The following is a 15,922-nucleotide window of genomic DNA, read 5'->3' on the forward strand; positions in this document are numbered from 1 at the left end:
TAGGGGCCAGCCCTATACACATGAATGTCACAGCCTGACTGACTGACTGTCAGTCAGTTACTGATTGATAGATTATAACATTGGTCAGCCGGTTGGCCTAATAATGAACTAGCCCACTGCAGAGCAATCGTTCCTCCAGGCTATTGGATATAGTCTTCCTTGGTTGGCTTAGCATTGAACTAGCAGATGTAGTCGTAACATTTGGACATCATGTATTAACAGCATAGTATATTAATTTAACTATGTTAAGTGACATTGTTGTGGATGTCCGTTGCGAGACGTTTGGTTTGATATCTGTTCAATTCAATTTATAAATTAAATGAATAAACTTGGGACAGATCTAAGTATGTTCGTCATCAGTATCTCAAAACTGTCACTTAGTGACACGTCTTAAAAGTATTGAGCTTAAATACAGGAAAGAACAGGGAAGGAATTAATGCACACCATGATAAGCTAAAGCTAATTACAACATTAATACCGTTTAATAAAAACATACAGTACATACCCAACAGAAGCCAAGAGCTAAGAAATGGTATTCAAAAAAAGAAAACTACACTGTGTCAAACTGTTGGACTTTATAAGGTGATGAGAGATAGATCTTCATTTAATTTGAGCTTGAAAGTCACAGGTCTTAGCCACTTAAACCCCAGCATCCGTATTGTGGATTGACAAGCTCACAATGTGACGTGTTGCGTCGCATTGTGAGTTTGTCGATCGGCTATTTTCAGTGAAAGCTTTCCCCACAATAACAGAAAACTGAAAATACACTAGTATAGAGCCCTGAGGGACTCCGCTCAACCATATGGGGTTTAAGTGGTTAAGCTGGCACCTGTAGCAGCAAGACCAAAACTCATCCATGGAGAGCAGGAATTGAATGTGTATAGTAACACTTTGGACTGAGAGAATGACAGGATGGACACCAACCACACACACACAAAGTGTAAAGGACTTCAGTTTATTTCATAAACATATGGATTTAAAATGTGTATATTACAGTAAAATCCTGAGTGTCAATTTACCTCTTGAGAGTGTACCACTGTAACCAAGTGGACCTGTTACTGAGGATTTCACAGTGTAGACCACGCTAATCTAGTTAAAACACATAATAATCTTCGTAATAATCCCAGTTGAATAATATACAATAATGTAGTAAGGGAGAGTTTTTTCACCATGAGCAACAGATATACAAACAGTGTACAATACTATTTACAAGAAATGTGTGTGTGAAAGAGTTTATAACACCATATGAGATCATTCTGTGTAGATGCCCCTCCCACAGACAACAAGCCGCTCACTTGGCTCGGTTTTCTTGATTCCTGTCCATGGTCAGTGTACAGGTATGCTGTCCTGTAGGAGCCGAGCACCAACCAATGGGCTCGTTCATGGCAATTTGTCACGTCAGTGAGACATAAATAATGCGCATGCTCTATGGACATCAGCACATGACCAACACCCGGAAGGACGGTGTCCTCTAGTGGCGTATGCGCTGGTGGAGCAAGTTTTATTGGAATGAATGGGCGGCCATGTTTTGGTGCCGTTTTCAGTCCTTTTATACCTCGATGATATAGTCCAGAAAAATATAGTTTCTGATTGGAATGTAGGTGATAAGTAGGCCATGGAGTTGCTCAATAACTTGTAATACTATTCAGGACTTTCCAAATAGGAAAGCTACATGGTTGCTACCCTGTCACATGTAACAATCTGATTGGCTGCCTCCCAGGCTGAGTGATTGAGTGTCGCCGCTTCCTGTATCACTTGTTTCAAATGAAAAGCCCTGCAGCGTTCAAGACATTGTCTTTAGATTGTATTTAGTTGATATAACAAAAATATGTATAGGAAAGGATAACACAAAATTAAGTTAAAGCTATTCTTGGTGTGTGTGTGTGTGTGTGTGTGTGTGTGTGTGTGTTTGACCTTGGGGAGAGGCTGACAAACGCGGTCCTCAAATCAATCCCAATTCGTGCAATATGGGGCATATTTGTTAGTGGACATTACAGGCGGTGTCATCTTAACCGAGCAGGGGTTGCGGGGGTAAGCTGTGCGTGTGTGTGTGTGTGTGTGTGTGGGAGGGGGGGGGGGGGGGGGGTGTGGTGGTGATGGTTTCCGATTACTGCTGGGATCCTTTGCCTTTTGTTTGGAGCCACGGGGTGTCTCTCCTCATTGCCCTTGCAGTTCAGACTAGTGAGACGTGTACAGGGGGAAAGATGGCCTCAGGTAAAGGCGCCTAACATATCACTCATCACTGGGGACTGCAGACAGAAGCACAACTACAGCAGTACAGTTGGCACTCCCAGACACCAGCATTGATCCAATAGCAGCCTTCAAAATGTGTTGGCTTTGAACGTCTACTGTTTCATTCCGTTGGCAAGAACGGCATAGGGCCTAAATGTTTCACATCGAAGTTTTTTTTCTTTTCTTTTTTTCTTTTCAAGATATGTGATATCACGATAGGGTGTACAGTCTACTGCAATATAATTATTGGCATAACTAGATAAATGCCACAATAGGCTCAGCGTATTGGAACACCCATGCTGTTTTTCATGATTAATAGCAGCTACAGTGTAATAAACAGGATTAACTAAAATTGTCAACCAGCGAGAGAGAGTTGGAGTGCCGTGTCTTTATATGGACGACTTCCCTTCCATGAGGATTTAAAAAAAAAATCGTAATTTTTATCCCACGATTTTGTAACCCATTTTTTCACCCAGTGCCAATTGCTTATGTAATCCTGGACGCTACTCTCCCTCTGCCAGCCTAGGGAGAGCCCAGAACTGAGCTCATGCCTCCTTCAATGCATGAGGAGCTAGCAAGCCGCTTCTTATCACCTGACAGGGGGGAGTTTCCCCGGTTGGATGTAGCGTGTGGAAGGAACACGTTATTCCAACCAGTTCCTTTCCCCTCCATCAGGCGCCCCGGCTGACCAGGGGGAGGCAGTATAGAGACCAGGATTATTTCATGTTTTTTGTGAGGGTACCTACCCTAGGGGACACAGGGAAACATGCAAACTCCACACAGAAAGGCCCTTTGAGCCCTGCACTTATAAGCGAAAATTGTCCAAAAAAGCCTAGGCCTGTAGGCTTAATTTAAACATGTTGTGTGGCGCTGTGAGAATGCAACACATTGCGACCTGTGAGTTATGATCGGCTAATTTCCCCTCAATGGGCATGTCATAATGGGCAACCATTCCACAAACATGGGTGAACATTCGATGAAAATAGCTGATCTACAAACTCGGCGAGTGAGCTTGTAGATCGGCTATTTTCAGTGATGAGATTTGGTGTAGACTCAGAGGGAAAAAGGAGGGGTCCCAGGATAGACGATTGGGGGACCCCGGCCAACTGGAGTATATAGGGTATACTAAGTGGTTCCACTTAAACCCTATGTACTTAGTTGATTTTGATTTGATTTGTGAGCTTGTAGGTCTGCTATTTTTGCAGAATGTTCGCCCTAGAATAGGAACACTAGGGTTCATGTGGTTAAGTGGTTAAAAAAGTAAATGAAGCCATCCATTGTCTGGGAGGTGTTCCATGGTGATGGATAATTCCTGCCTGCTTCCCTCATTGCTCCTCCTGCACAGAGACAGAGCTGTGCGCCTCTGTGTGAACTTTATATAAAATACATGATGAATGCAGGTGGGATGAAAGACAATGTGTTTCTGATGTCATCTACAAAGGCAAACATGATGAATGTCATTGAACGTGCGCGTGCTGGGACGAGGCGGTTACACTAGTACTGTAGGTTGTGTGTGTGTGTGTGTGTGTGTGTGTGTGTGTGTGTGTGTGTGTGTGTGTGTGTGTGTGTGTGTGTGTGTGTGTGTGTGTGTGTGTGTGTGTGTGTGTGTGTGTGTGTGTGTGTGTGAACGCCGCTATTTCACGCCAGCCAAATAAATGTCAATGTAAAAAGAGAATTAAAGATTTTCATTTCCCAGAGGCGGAGCTCTAATAAACTTGATCTCTCATTTTGTTTGCAATTTGTCCCCCTGTCAGGATTTGATCATTCGCCAGCCTCTGCACGTCATGTTAAACCATTTCATACTGATTAAGGATGGGTGAATGCTTTCCCCTGTGGTATAATTCACCCCCCAAAAAAGAGATGTCAATTTGTTATTGTTATCTTTTTTTCTGCCCTTCATTTGGAGACTGAACCAGTCTGTTCATCACCCTAGTGCTTCAAACATGCCTTTTAAGAGCCGTGAGCAGGGGAAAACGCTCCTTTTATTTAGCTGCCACTGATGCCGCTGAGCTACACCGGGCATTTGCTTATACGTCCATTACAGCACTAATTAAGATCATTGTGCCCTGAACCTTAACGGTGAGGAGATCTAATAAACGATCATTCAGCAGGGGTTGCTGCTCTAATCGCTGATAAGGACTTGATAGAGCCTGAGTCAACTCTCCAGTGGTTTTAGGGCTCTCGGGGGGGCAAGCCAGGCTGGATTGGGGGGGCGGGTGGGACTTGATGGGGCCATTTGTATCAAGGGCGTGTTCATAAAAATGATGCTGAGCAAATAAATCTACGCAAAGATCTGTATACGAAAAGGAAACTTGAGAATGTGAGAAGTTGTATACCTCTCCACATACCTACTCGCAGGTGATGGACGCAGGTTTTGTATGCTGGTGACAAAGAATCACAAAGATAGTTCATACAGGAACAATTATAAATGTGTTTTTTTTTGCTGCTGTTCTGTTATACTCAGTTCTAATAGCCTGCTGTTCTGAGTCCAATAACATTTCATAGCAACATTAATGTTTGTGCGATTTAAATTGGTGCATTCTGCTCAAGATCAGATAAGAATTTACTACTTTATTGCACATTATATTTACAGGAAACTTCTCCTCGGTTCAATGCACTTACAATTTACAATTTAGGCATTAAGCAGACACTCTTATCCAACTTACAAGTGCAAGATTGGAGTAAATGGCATGAGCCCTAGTCAACAAATGATTGGTCACATAAGTAGAGTATGAAGAAAACAATTAGGTAAACGTCAAACCGAACATCTGTCTAAACCACATGCTATCTAAATATATTTGCATTTTTGTTCAAATACACAGTATGTCATCTAAAAAGCGTAATATAACACTACTATAATATTGTATGTGAACAAGTAACCAACATTAGTATAATGAGAATCTATTAACAAATAGGTGACAAGAAGTGATACAAGGAATGAGGAGTGCTACTGCATATCATTATGAATGAATGGGCCGATACATACATTTATATAAATAAATAAAAACATTTGAGCAGCTCCTCTAGAAGCTCACTCTTGCCTTTTGGGCATGGATCCACATTATACCCTTTAAGTCCCACCCACCACTTTTTTTTTCTTCCACAATGCCTTACTCTGTACCAATGCTATAGCGTAAATATATTTACAGCACAAGCCAATTTCACCCACTCTTCTTTTTGTTGTGTTTGATATGCCACTACTAAGGCCGTGAAATAATATTGTTTATCGTTTGCTACCTCCTCAACTAATGTTTTGATTTCACAGTCTGTTAAGTTACGCTCCAGTTTCACTGTTTGCTCAGCCATTGTCTTCTGCATTTTACCTGCATTAATATGAACATTTTGGACATTTATAGGACATTAATGGGTTGATTTCGGGAGTTTTTCGAACCATTTAGGGGTAAAAATGGGAGTAGATACGTGCGTGTTCATGTATGCACATTTCCACACCGATTTCTCCGCCATGCCGTGATTTATGATGGAAAAACAGGTGTACAGGTTTTTTTTCTTTTTTTTACTACATCTGACGAAAAACTTCTGTGAGGAGAAATGTGCATGCATGTCCATTTAGTGTGCTGTGCAAACTTTAATACATATGGTCCCAGGTCTGTACAAGTTAATCACAGAAAGCAGAGTCATCTTAAATAGAGGCTGCAGTACAAACTTCATTCTTCGTCATCTCTGGAGAAAAACAGAACAGTCGTTTGTCATTGTTATCCTCAACTATTAAAAGCACGTTAGCAGTGATCTTATTATTTTTATTCTATGCTGGATGACATTTGGCCCCCTCTTGATTGTGACTGAATTTATAACAAACTTTGCAGCACTATTATGAGATTTTAATTGGGAAGTCTTGAAATTGCCTGCAAAAAAGGCCATGTTTGTGTTCCTATATTCCAAAAAAAGATGGAATCAATTAGCAGCTTAGATGCTGAGAATGACCTCCACTCTTTTACTTGGCATCTCGCGTTGAAGTGTTTTCTTTCATCCTTCATTGAACGATGTTGGTCTGCGATGATCTTTTTGCCTGTTGTTCCAGTAATTACAGGCATATGTATTTTTTTCTAACTCAATTGTGAATAAAGATGCGGGTTATGATAAGGAAACAGATTGAATGTCAACTTGCTCCGAACTTGTCGCGTTTGCCAAGAAAGTGGTAATGTTGTTTTCAAAGGCAGGTTTTGGCTGAAATGCAAAAGGAATGGCTCCAGAAGAAGTGATCTTGGGCAGGTTCCTTGCAGAAAGATTGCATGTGCAGCATGCTCAAGTGCATGCCTTCGAGCGAAGCTACTTGTTTCTAATTTCCAAAGACTTGACAGGCCTAAATTTATTATGATGTGGTTAATGGTTGAATTTGTCTGGATAGTAAAATGTTACATTTGGCGTAGTTAATTTTTTATGACCTGACGAGCATTCGCTCTACCTATCTGTCAAAATGACATATCTTTATTGATCTTTGAGCCTTATTGGAGGAGAATCAAGTGAAAACATGTAGTAATTGCCGTATCAAAACTCCATGCGCTAATCTTCCAATAAATGTGAGGTTGCCTCACTTGCCGGGTCTTTCTTCCAGCAGTGCATGTTCTCCATCCCCGCAGGGGAGTGGATTGGCATTGTTAGAATAACAACCAATAACAAAGGGCTTAATTGATACTGATTTCAAAGAGAGTGGCTTGTTGAAAGAATTTCCTGAGCTTAATCACTTCCATTCAAGGTTTGTAACGAGCAAGTTATGAATTAACAAAAGCGCACAATTACAGCTTATTGGGATAAACTATTTAAACCCGTAGATTCTCGCTCTGTCACAGTATATGTCAGAGGTTAACTCGGAAAACACATTGTTACTGTATCCCTCCCACCCCCCAACGTGCACACACACACACACACACACACACACACACACACACACACACACACACTTGCCATCTATTGTGACAGCTTTTCAAAAAGAAAAGAAAGAAAAAACTAAACGAAAAAAAAAAATCTAGAAAGTTCGTTTTGGTGTTATGAGGATACTGAAAGAAGGTATAGTGCATTTTTTATTGCCTGCGAATAATGGCGTTGCCCTCATTACTGTGAAATGTGAAATGATTTCAGCAGGGCGATGTTTTCAGACATCGGTACAAGCCAATAACAACAGAGACACCGAGTTTTTGGCAGGAGGGTTTTTCTTTTTTATGACCGTTTCCATGACAGACCTTTGCCAATGAGCTCTTTGTTACACATAGCCAGAGAACTGGTGGACTGTAACCTGAGCTAACATGTCAGTCACTTCTAATAATTTCCCTCAAAGGAGGTTATGTGAACTTTCCGGAGCAGCAAAGTGCAAGTATTGGCAAGGATGATTGAAGGGAGAGGAAAAGGGTGTATACTGTATGGTATAGTGATGTTTCAGAACTTACTGTAAATGACCAGGATAGTACAGTACAACATACTGTAGGCCTCATTAAATTATGATGAACCACTTGGGGAAATACCTGAACTGAACACTAACCACTTGACTACAAAACAATTCTAAACTGTTTCAAAAAATAGCTCACAACGCTACTCAGTGCAACACTTTGTGAGCTTGTAGATCGGCTATTTTTGAAAGATTATCGAATTTGTTTGATTATTATTATTAGTATTTTAGCACCTGCTCTGACTACTGGTTAGCATTAGGCTATCATTATTATAGATGCATAATATGGTGCTTTGTGGTTAAAAGCAATGTCTCGAGTCATACAGTATATATTTTAAGCAGGAATTTATGAAATGTTCATTAAATGTATTTGAATCTTAGGATTGTATAGCCCAGAATATGCACAGAACTGAACAATCGGCCCGTAATTATATAGTAATGTTTTTTGTCAGCACCTTAAAGCAGTGGTTCTCAGTTTGGGGTCCAGGGACCCCCAGGGGTCATTGGGGGCGTTCTAAGGGGTCCCCGGGTAAATGATTGATAGTTAATGTTCACTGTTATTACATATCGTTGCTGTCGGGTGGAAACGTAATATATATCCAAAACGGATCTACAACCTTTTAGCTTGTAGATTTGGCTATTTTTGCTACTTTTGTGTGGTACTGTATGACGACGAAGGGCATTCAGTTATGAAAAAACATAACAGCATTTTCAAATATAGAGAAATACCAGGCATTACAATTAGACAGCATATAATAATGGCTATTTTGATCACAGTTTCACTGTTATCTCTATACCTACAGTAGGCCTACATGAACCATTAATGATTCTGGGCCATATCAGGGGTGCCCTGGTGTTTCACCTGGTAGCATACCGTTAAGGCTCTGTCCTTGCGCAGCCAGCCCGGATTCGAACTGTCTTTCTCCTCTATCGCTATCAAATAAAGGCTTGAAAATGTTATGAATATCTGGTTGCCTCTGTTATAAACACTGTAACTCATCCTATAACTACTCCTATAGAGTACCAAACTCTGACATCAAAACCATGAACAAAAGGAGAAGGTCCGCACACCGTCTTAAAGCTCCCAAAATAATTTAAGAATAGAGCGGTCAACCATGCCTCCTGCATCATAAAGCTTTTTTTTCACATAAAAATATATAAGAACTGTGTTTCAAAAATAATATTAAAACATTCTGTCAGGGAGGTGGCTCTTTTATAATATGTGAGATTCGGGCCATTACGCAGCCCTCACACCTCGTCGCGCTGCCAATCCGATATGTCTGTGTCGGGGCTTTGTCAGAGTACCCGTTGTACCCGTCTGTCTGTGTCCCTTTTGTGCCCATATATGGAGATCTCTGTATCTGTCTGTCTGATCCCTGATGTCATTAGTATATGCCCATACCCCGTTTATTGGCATGCCCATATATGGGCATATTAGTTGGATCGGCGGAAAAAGATTAATTAATTTTGCGGCAGTACCTGGAACTTAGTAGCTTTGTGAAGCTACACTGCCTAGAAGGAGATCACTGTCCCTGAGATTCTTTGGATGCCATGACATTTGTTATCAGTGGTGTTATTGAGTTTGTTTGATGAAACTTAAAACTGACTACGCTACTCTCCTGCAGAAAGAAGAATATCCAAATGTAACACGACGTGAACACTGCTTATGTGTCGCCAGTGCCGCCAGGCAGCAGCTGTATGTGTAATGGAAGATGTAGTCGTTAGGTAATTTCTAAGAATTTTAGTCGATTTGTAGGCACACTCTTCTTCCTCTTTGGACAAATTAGTACTCTTCACTGTTATTTGATGCTTTGTATTATATTTGTATACCTCGCGTTACATTAGGTGATTTATTGGCTGGGGGGCAGTGGTTTGGTCCGGACCGCTAGGCTAGGCTAGCGTTCCGGGTCCGGGCCAGGGGGCGTGGTTTTGACGTCAGGACTGTTCTCGATTCACCATAGGGGAAACCTTTAGGGCAGAGTAATTTCAATTTCAAATGTATTGTCACATTTGCAGTTTTCAGCAAATGGGAAAAGAATGGAAAATAATCTAGGAAAACGGGTCCTAATATGAGTAGAGTGAATAGAAGTAACCTCTGTATTGGACTATATAAACAAATGTATCTTCTGAATACTATTTGATATCCTTAGATGTACTGAAAAGCTGAATCCATTCACAAAAATGAATGACTCATGTTTCTTATTGTCTCTGCCATCCATTTAGCACCTGCCGTCATTATTGATGTCCTAAATTAAACTCCCCTCTGCATAAGCAGCTTCGCAATTAATAATTTCAAACTCTTAACTGCAGAATAATTGACAAAGTATAATTTATTATTAGATGTGCGGTTAATCATTTCAAGAGGGAGGATTCTCAGGCTTCATGTGCAACATTAATTAAGTATAGTCGTTATGCTACTAATTAGCTGATCCTAAAAGGATGTTGCTCTATTGTAATTTATGATCAAAGTGGCAATCAGCTGCTTTTCCTGCAAAGGGAAAAATGTTCTTTGATAAAAGCCATATGTCCACTTGTCTGTGGAGGCACAAAGTATTACACTCTCTGTGGAAGTTCCATTCATCAAGCAGTGTCAGTGTGGCTGGGCAATTTGCCGAAAATATATCAAAACTGATATTTAGAACCAATAACCGACTTAATCTTGCTCATGTAGGTTAGTCGAATAATCGAGAATTATTATACTTTGTTATACAATGGTGGCATATAAAAAAGCAACAATAGTCGATCTACAGACTCACAACATGCCGCGATGTGACACGTTGTGAACATGTACTGTAGATCTGCTATTTTCACTTTTCTTATTTTTTTTTAATAATCGTTCATTAATTATACTCTAAGCAGAAGTTTGAAATAATCGTGATATTGATTTGAAGTCATGTCGCCCCAGCCCTATATCCACTTGTCTTTGTACAGTAAGATTAAGTATTGCACACTCTATGGAAGCTCCATTCATCAAGCAGTGTCAGTAGTATCTGACCTATAATCAAGTCACGTTCCTCTGTATCAGATATGTTAGTTATGAACAACCCAGTGTTGTCTTCCACAATGCATAATTCATGTAATTGATATCAGTTATTGAGCATACATTAGGCCCTCCTGGTTGCATGCCTGTATTACAGGAGGACCGGGGCGCGTTCAAATTGATAAGGCAGAGTGTCTTGTCTGCGACTCAAACGTGAATCAGTGAGCCACGGTTAGATTAGCGGGGGGCCTCATTAAACTACTTTTTTGTCATTTTTGGCTTCTATTTTTTTCCCCCTTCCACATCTGCTTAAACTCCTAGCCTTTATTTCCTCAATATGAGCGCTGTCTGCCTCCTCTTGTTCCTTTCATCCACACGTCAGTCTTTTGTCTCTCACACCTTTTTCAAGGTTCACATCGGCACCAGGAACCTTGGCTCGTTTGAAGGTTCTCTGTGTGTGTGTGTGTGTGTGTGTGTGTGTGTGTGTGTGTGTGTGTGTGTGTGTGTGTGTGTGTGTGTGTGGTTTAGATTGTTCTGACATAAGTTGCTGATTTAATGTCATTCTACACCTCAAGACTTAGTCATCTGGTAGATTTTTGCTTCTCTTTTTTTCCCCCTGTCCCCCCTCCCACCCCCCTCTCTCCCAGTTCCCTTCTTTTAAGTGGAAGTTTCTTTGAAGTCCATATGCTACTGATAATTGAAGCAATATAATCTACAGAAGATAATAAAGAGCACTTGTTTAATGGAATCCATTTCTTAGACATGGAAGCTGTTCTTGCATTGTTAGTGGTGGGTCACATATTTGTGTATTTGTGTACTGCAATATTTACTTATAATTTATGTTCTCATGCACTGAGTTGCTTTCAGCTCACATATTTCGCCCTTTATATCACACATAGATATATTTTGACTTGTCTCCTAAGTTGGTCTCGGGGTCAAAGGTTGAAACATTTTAAGCATCAGATAATGATACTGGAAAATAATAACATTAGCATATTTTTTTGTCATTGTTTGATGCTTAAAGCATCTTTTTAACTACCTTGTCTCTTAGTTTCCCATTGTCTAAAACTACCGCTAAATAATTTTCAGACATCTTTGTGTCAATGGAAACCATAATTTAACAATGCAACCCGAGCAGTTTGTGCTTTATTCATAGAAATACATTTCTGGTTCTGCTCAGGCAAAAGCATTGAAACCAGCTTGCTATTCACAGAATAACTCTCTCCTAGTTCCTCATTAGTGTTTAAATCTATCCACTCAGCAGGAACAATATAGCTTGTGTTAGAGCTGATAGCGGTAATCTATTTTGCACATACTATGCATCAGACAAAATCTTACCTTATCCCTCCTGGATTTTATGTTTATTAGATGTTTGATCATGATCAAGCATGTCATTATTTATTTTAAAGAAAGACTTAGGCTTAATACACAGGAAATTACCTAAGAATAAGAAGATTATAATAACAAATGCAACTACCCATCTATTTCTTAGTCGATGGATTTGAGATAAAATGGTTAAAAAGATTATAACATACAGATAAACCAAAATGAAAGAAATTAGTCGTGCATTGGAATAAATGTCCTTTTTGTGTTTGTCCCTACCGTAGGTGAGAAGGTGACCATGTTCCCGGTTTTGGACATCGACCAGAATGATATTGTGGACACGAACGGAGCAGGAGATGCCTTCGTGGGGGGTACAGCATGATCCAAACCTCTACAAATTATTCAAAGCGTAGCTTGATTTCCACATCCACTGCCCATTAACCGTTGAAATAAGCTAAGTGTGTGACACAGTTCTGTCTGTAGATCATATGAACATGACATTGCGTTTTTCCTCTGCACAAAACGATCACACCACCACCACATAAAGTGGTAATAATTTGAATCCTGTTAAGGATTTTAACCCTTTTAACCACTTTGAACCTGGAAAAAGCAAGGTCTTATGCACACGGCACACCTGATCAGCTCAGACACGGGTGCGTAGGCAGGGATCAGACATATAGAATAAAATAAAATAACCTGCACACAGTCTACACTTGCCCAATAAGGACAACTTTATTTAGGCGAGGTTTTGGTCAATAGACCTACCTACTTCAAGCATCCTTGAACCCGGCAGCCCTATTTTGGGCATGTCATAGGCCAAAAGAATTAAAGATTTTCAAGAAATAGCAACATTTTCAGATTTACAAGCTCACAGCGCACCGTGTTACGACACGTTGTGAGCTTTTAGACATCTATTTCTGCTATTTGTCGTACAGTGAATTTACAATATAGGGATTAAGTGGTTAATCTCAAAGTTGTTAGAATCTTGCTAATCTTAGAATCGTGTTTCTGTCCATGCAGGATTCCTGTCTGAGTTGGTTCTGGAGAGACCGTTGGAGGAATGCATCCGGGCCGGACACTACGCAGCCAACGTCATCATCAGGCGGGTGGGATGCACCTTCCCAGAAAAGCCAGAGTTTAAATGATGCAACCAAACACTGTACACTCCTCTGTTGTTTTTCTACGATACTTGTATGTTTGCCTCAGACTGTGTCAAGTTTTTGTATTTGCTTTAACTCCATGGGAGTAAATCAGAGTTGCAACCTGAATACATGTCAATTGGCGACGTCCTGTTTAAAACTTAAGCCACTCCAATGCCTAACTACTCTTAAAGAATCATACTAGCCTTTTGGACAAGAGGGGCCTTTTGTCACACTTACTTTGATATAGGATTTAATTCCTCAATACCCTATATACTGTATCTTGTCTGTAGACCTCGCGTCTCCAGCAGGTAGCCGCATGCCGCTCACCCGTACACACTCTGACCACCGTGGGTGGAGTACGGAGGGGTCATCAGACCTCCTTCTCCCCAGCTTGTGAGCCTCCACTTTATTTAGATATATCGGCATGTTCATGATTGTTTATTGAAGTCTATTTTAAACACCTCAAAAGCCCACAAAACGTATGTTTTATGTTGGTGTTCTCACTTAGATATCGTAATTCAAGTCCATTAGGCTAATCACCCCCGCCCCTTCACCATGCATAGACATACAATTATGTGACTTACTTATGAAGATTAGTGACAAAGAACCCACATGTCAAACAGGCTGGTATCGTCCTTTAAACTGTCCCAGTCTATTTATTTGCTCTGTTTGCATAACAAGGTTTTATTTAAGCCACAAGCTGTCATATAGCAGAACTTTTGAACTGGACATATTGATGCCTTTAATTGTCCAACAATTGTTTCATCGTTGATTTTTAATTGGACAAAAAGAGGAAAAGAGGAGACAAAAATGAGAAGATTATTATTTTTGTGATGTTCCTAAATAAAATATATTATAATATCCATAACTAACATCCTGCCAGAATATGCAGTTTGTCTCCAAGTTGTCTGCGAGAACTTTCAATATTAAAACTTTGCAAGAGAAGAAGCGCCATCTGTCCATATTCCCCCAGTTCATTGAAAACATGGAAAACCAATCTTAAAAGCAATGTTGCAATACACAAACAACATTTGTGTTTTTCCTACCAATTAGTATTTAACCAAGGAAAGGCTACTGTTCATCATGCCAATAATTTTTTGGGGGATCACATTCACTCCATGGACCCCACCATGTGTGCCAGGGTCAGTGGTGGAAAGTAACGTGAGTACATTCACTCAAGTAGCCTACTGTACTTGAGTATCATTTTTGGTACTTTTAATTTACTTAAGTATTTCCATTTTTCGCATCACAACGTGTTGGCATCACAGCACACAGAACTTTAAACATTTTAGTGCTTTTACGTTGTTGGTACCGTAAATATTTTGATGCCAATACTTTCACTCAAGTAAAAGTTTTAATACAGATTTTTTTCTACATTCTGGTATTGCTTTACTATTCCCACCACTGGCTCAGTTGCCAGTGCTGGTCCAGTGTCCTGGTTCTGCTGGGACATCTACTCAGTGCCCAAAGGGGATCTAACTGGAAACACACAGACCCTGGTTCTCCATTGCATGGCAACAGGAGGTCATTTTTCTCAGTTGAGGGATTAGAGGTCCTCTTCATGGTGATTATTAGGGACCTGCACATTAGGCTGCTCCTTGGTACCCAGCTGTGCTGTGACTGGGGGTTGGAGATCCTGCCCCTCCCCCTCCCACTGAGCACTGGTCAGACTTGTGTTTTGGGTAACTTTACCCAACTCAGAGCACTGGCCAACAAAAGTGGTTTTAGCAAAACAATTCACCCCCTCTAGTCTATTTTGAGAGGGGATTTTTTTTTTTAAGGTGATCAGCAATGCCGTCTTATGTCTCCCCACAAAACAACCTGTTTCATCATATTTTGTCCCCTTGTTTTATGACCATTGCTAAAATGTCAAGAAAGAATCCCATTTCCACGCTCTCTGCACAAGGGCTCTGTTTTCCAGTAATGAGGAATGGTTTATGCGTTTATGCTAATAAGGGGCATCTAGGTGAAAACATTCTCCAGCCAAAATGTTATTAACAACTTTGAGACACTCTTTTTCATCAGCGTTTTTAAGGTTTCACACAGATGCGCTTTGAAAAGGACCACATTTCTGATTGGGCAAGATCACACTCCGTGGCAGCTGGTTCATTTGCTTCTCAAGATGACAGATGGTAAAACACAAACAAAAAGAGGGAGCCATGATTAAGTAATGAGAATGCTCGCCACAATAAGGAAGCTACAACACATACTTTTCACACTTTTCTCCTTGTAAGCTCGCAAGAGGTGAGAAAATAAAACAATAAACTTAACACGTTTTCAATTTTGATTTACAGTACGACTGCTATAACGATGAAAGCGAGAGTCCAAACAGCACACTTTGAAAACATTTTATGTCAAAAAGTAACTGCAGTGTAAGAGACGCATGTGTACATACTCAGAGTAAAAATGGATCAGAGTTGTAAAATATTAATCTAAATGGATCTTGCAGGTCCACTTGGGTCCATTTTTACACCCGGTGATAAATGAACACAATTTTATTGTGTGACTGACTAGTAATATCTATAACATACAGTGCCATGGTAACAACTTTGATGAGTGGGTGGGTATCTTCTATGTGGTGTCTGGCATCATATGGGTTCATGACCAGCATTTCTTCTTTGAACGCAGACAAGGGAGTAACTAGGGACCCGGCCAGTGTTTTGCCCCACAGATGGGCAGCAGTGTTTGTGAACACCAGTGTGGCACTTGGCATGGATTGTGTAGGGGGATGGGCAGACTGCGATGGCACATGCTCCAATTCAAATTATCCCTGGACCCATGCAGCACTGGAGGACCTGCTGGGTGCAGGGTGGTATTCATTATATGCATAAGCTTGTTTGGTCA

At 40.5% G+C, this 15,922-nt stretch overlaps 1 protein-coding gene across 5 annotated transcripts in view; it reads left to right on the forward strand.

Annotated features, from left to right (window-relative positions):
- The window catches only part of adkb (adenosine kinase b), a 118,472-nt gene extending 104,502 nt beyond the window's left edge, over positions 1-13,970 (forward strand). For all 5 annotated transcript variants that reach the window (XM_084078519.1, XM_084078517.1, XM_084078518.1 and 2 more), the window contains 2 exons: positions 12,221-12,307; positions 12,957-13,970. In XM_084078519.1, coding sequence (XP_083934645.1) covers positions 12,221-12,307; positions 12,957-13,081 — 212 coding nt within the window. In that variant the 3' untranslated portion in view covers positions 13,082-13,970. The remainder of the gene's footprint in view (positions 1-12,220; positions 12,308-12,956) is intronic.
- Positions 13,971-15,922: the final 1,952 nt, after the last annotated feature.

The sequence above is a fragment of the Gymnoscopelus microlampas genome, assembly GCF_963454915.1.
Source record: "Gymnoscopelus microlampas genome assembly, chromosome: 14".
NCBI lineage: Eukaryota > Metazoa > Chordata > Actinopteri > Myctophiformes > Myctophidae > Gymnoscopelus > Gymnoscopelus microlampas.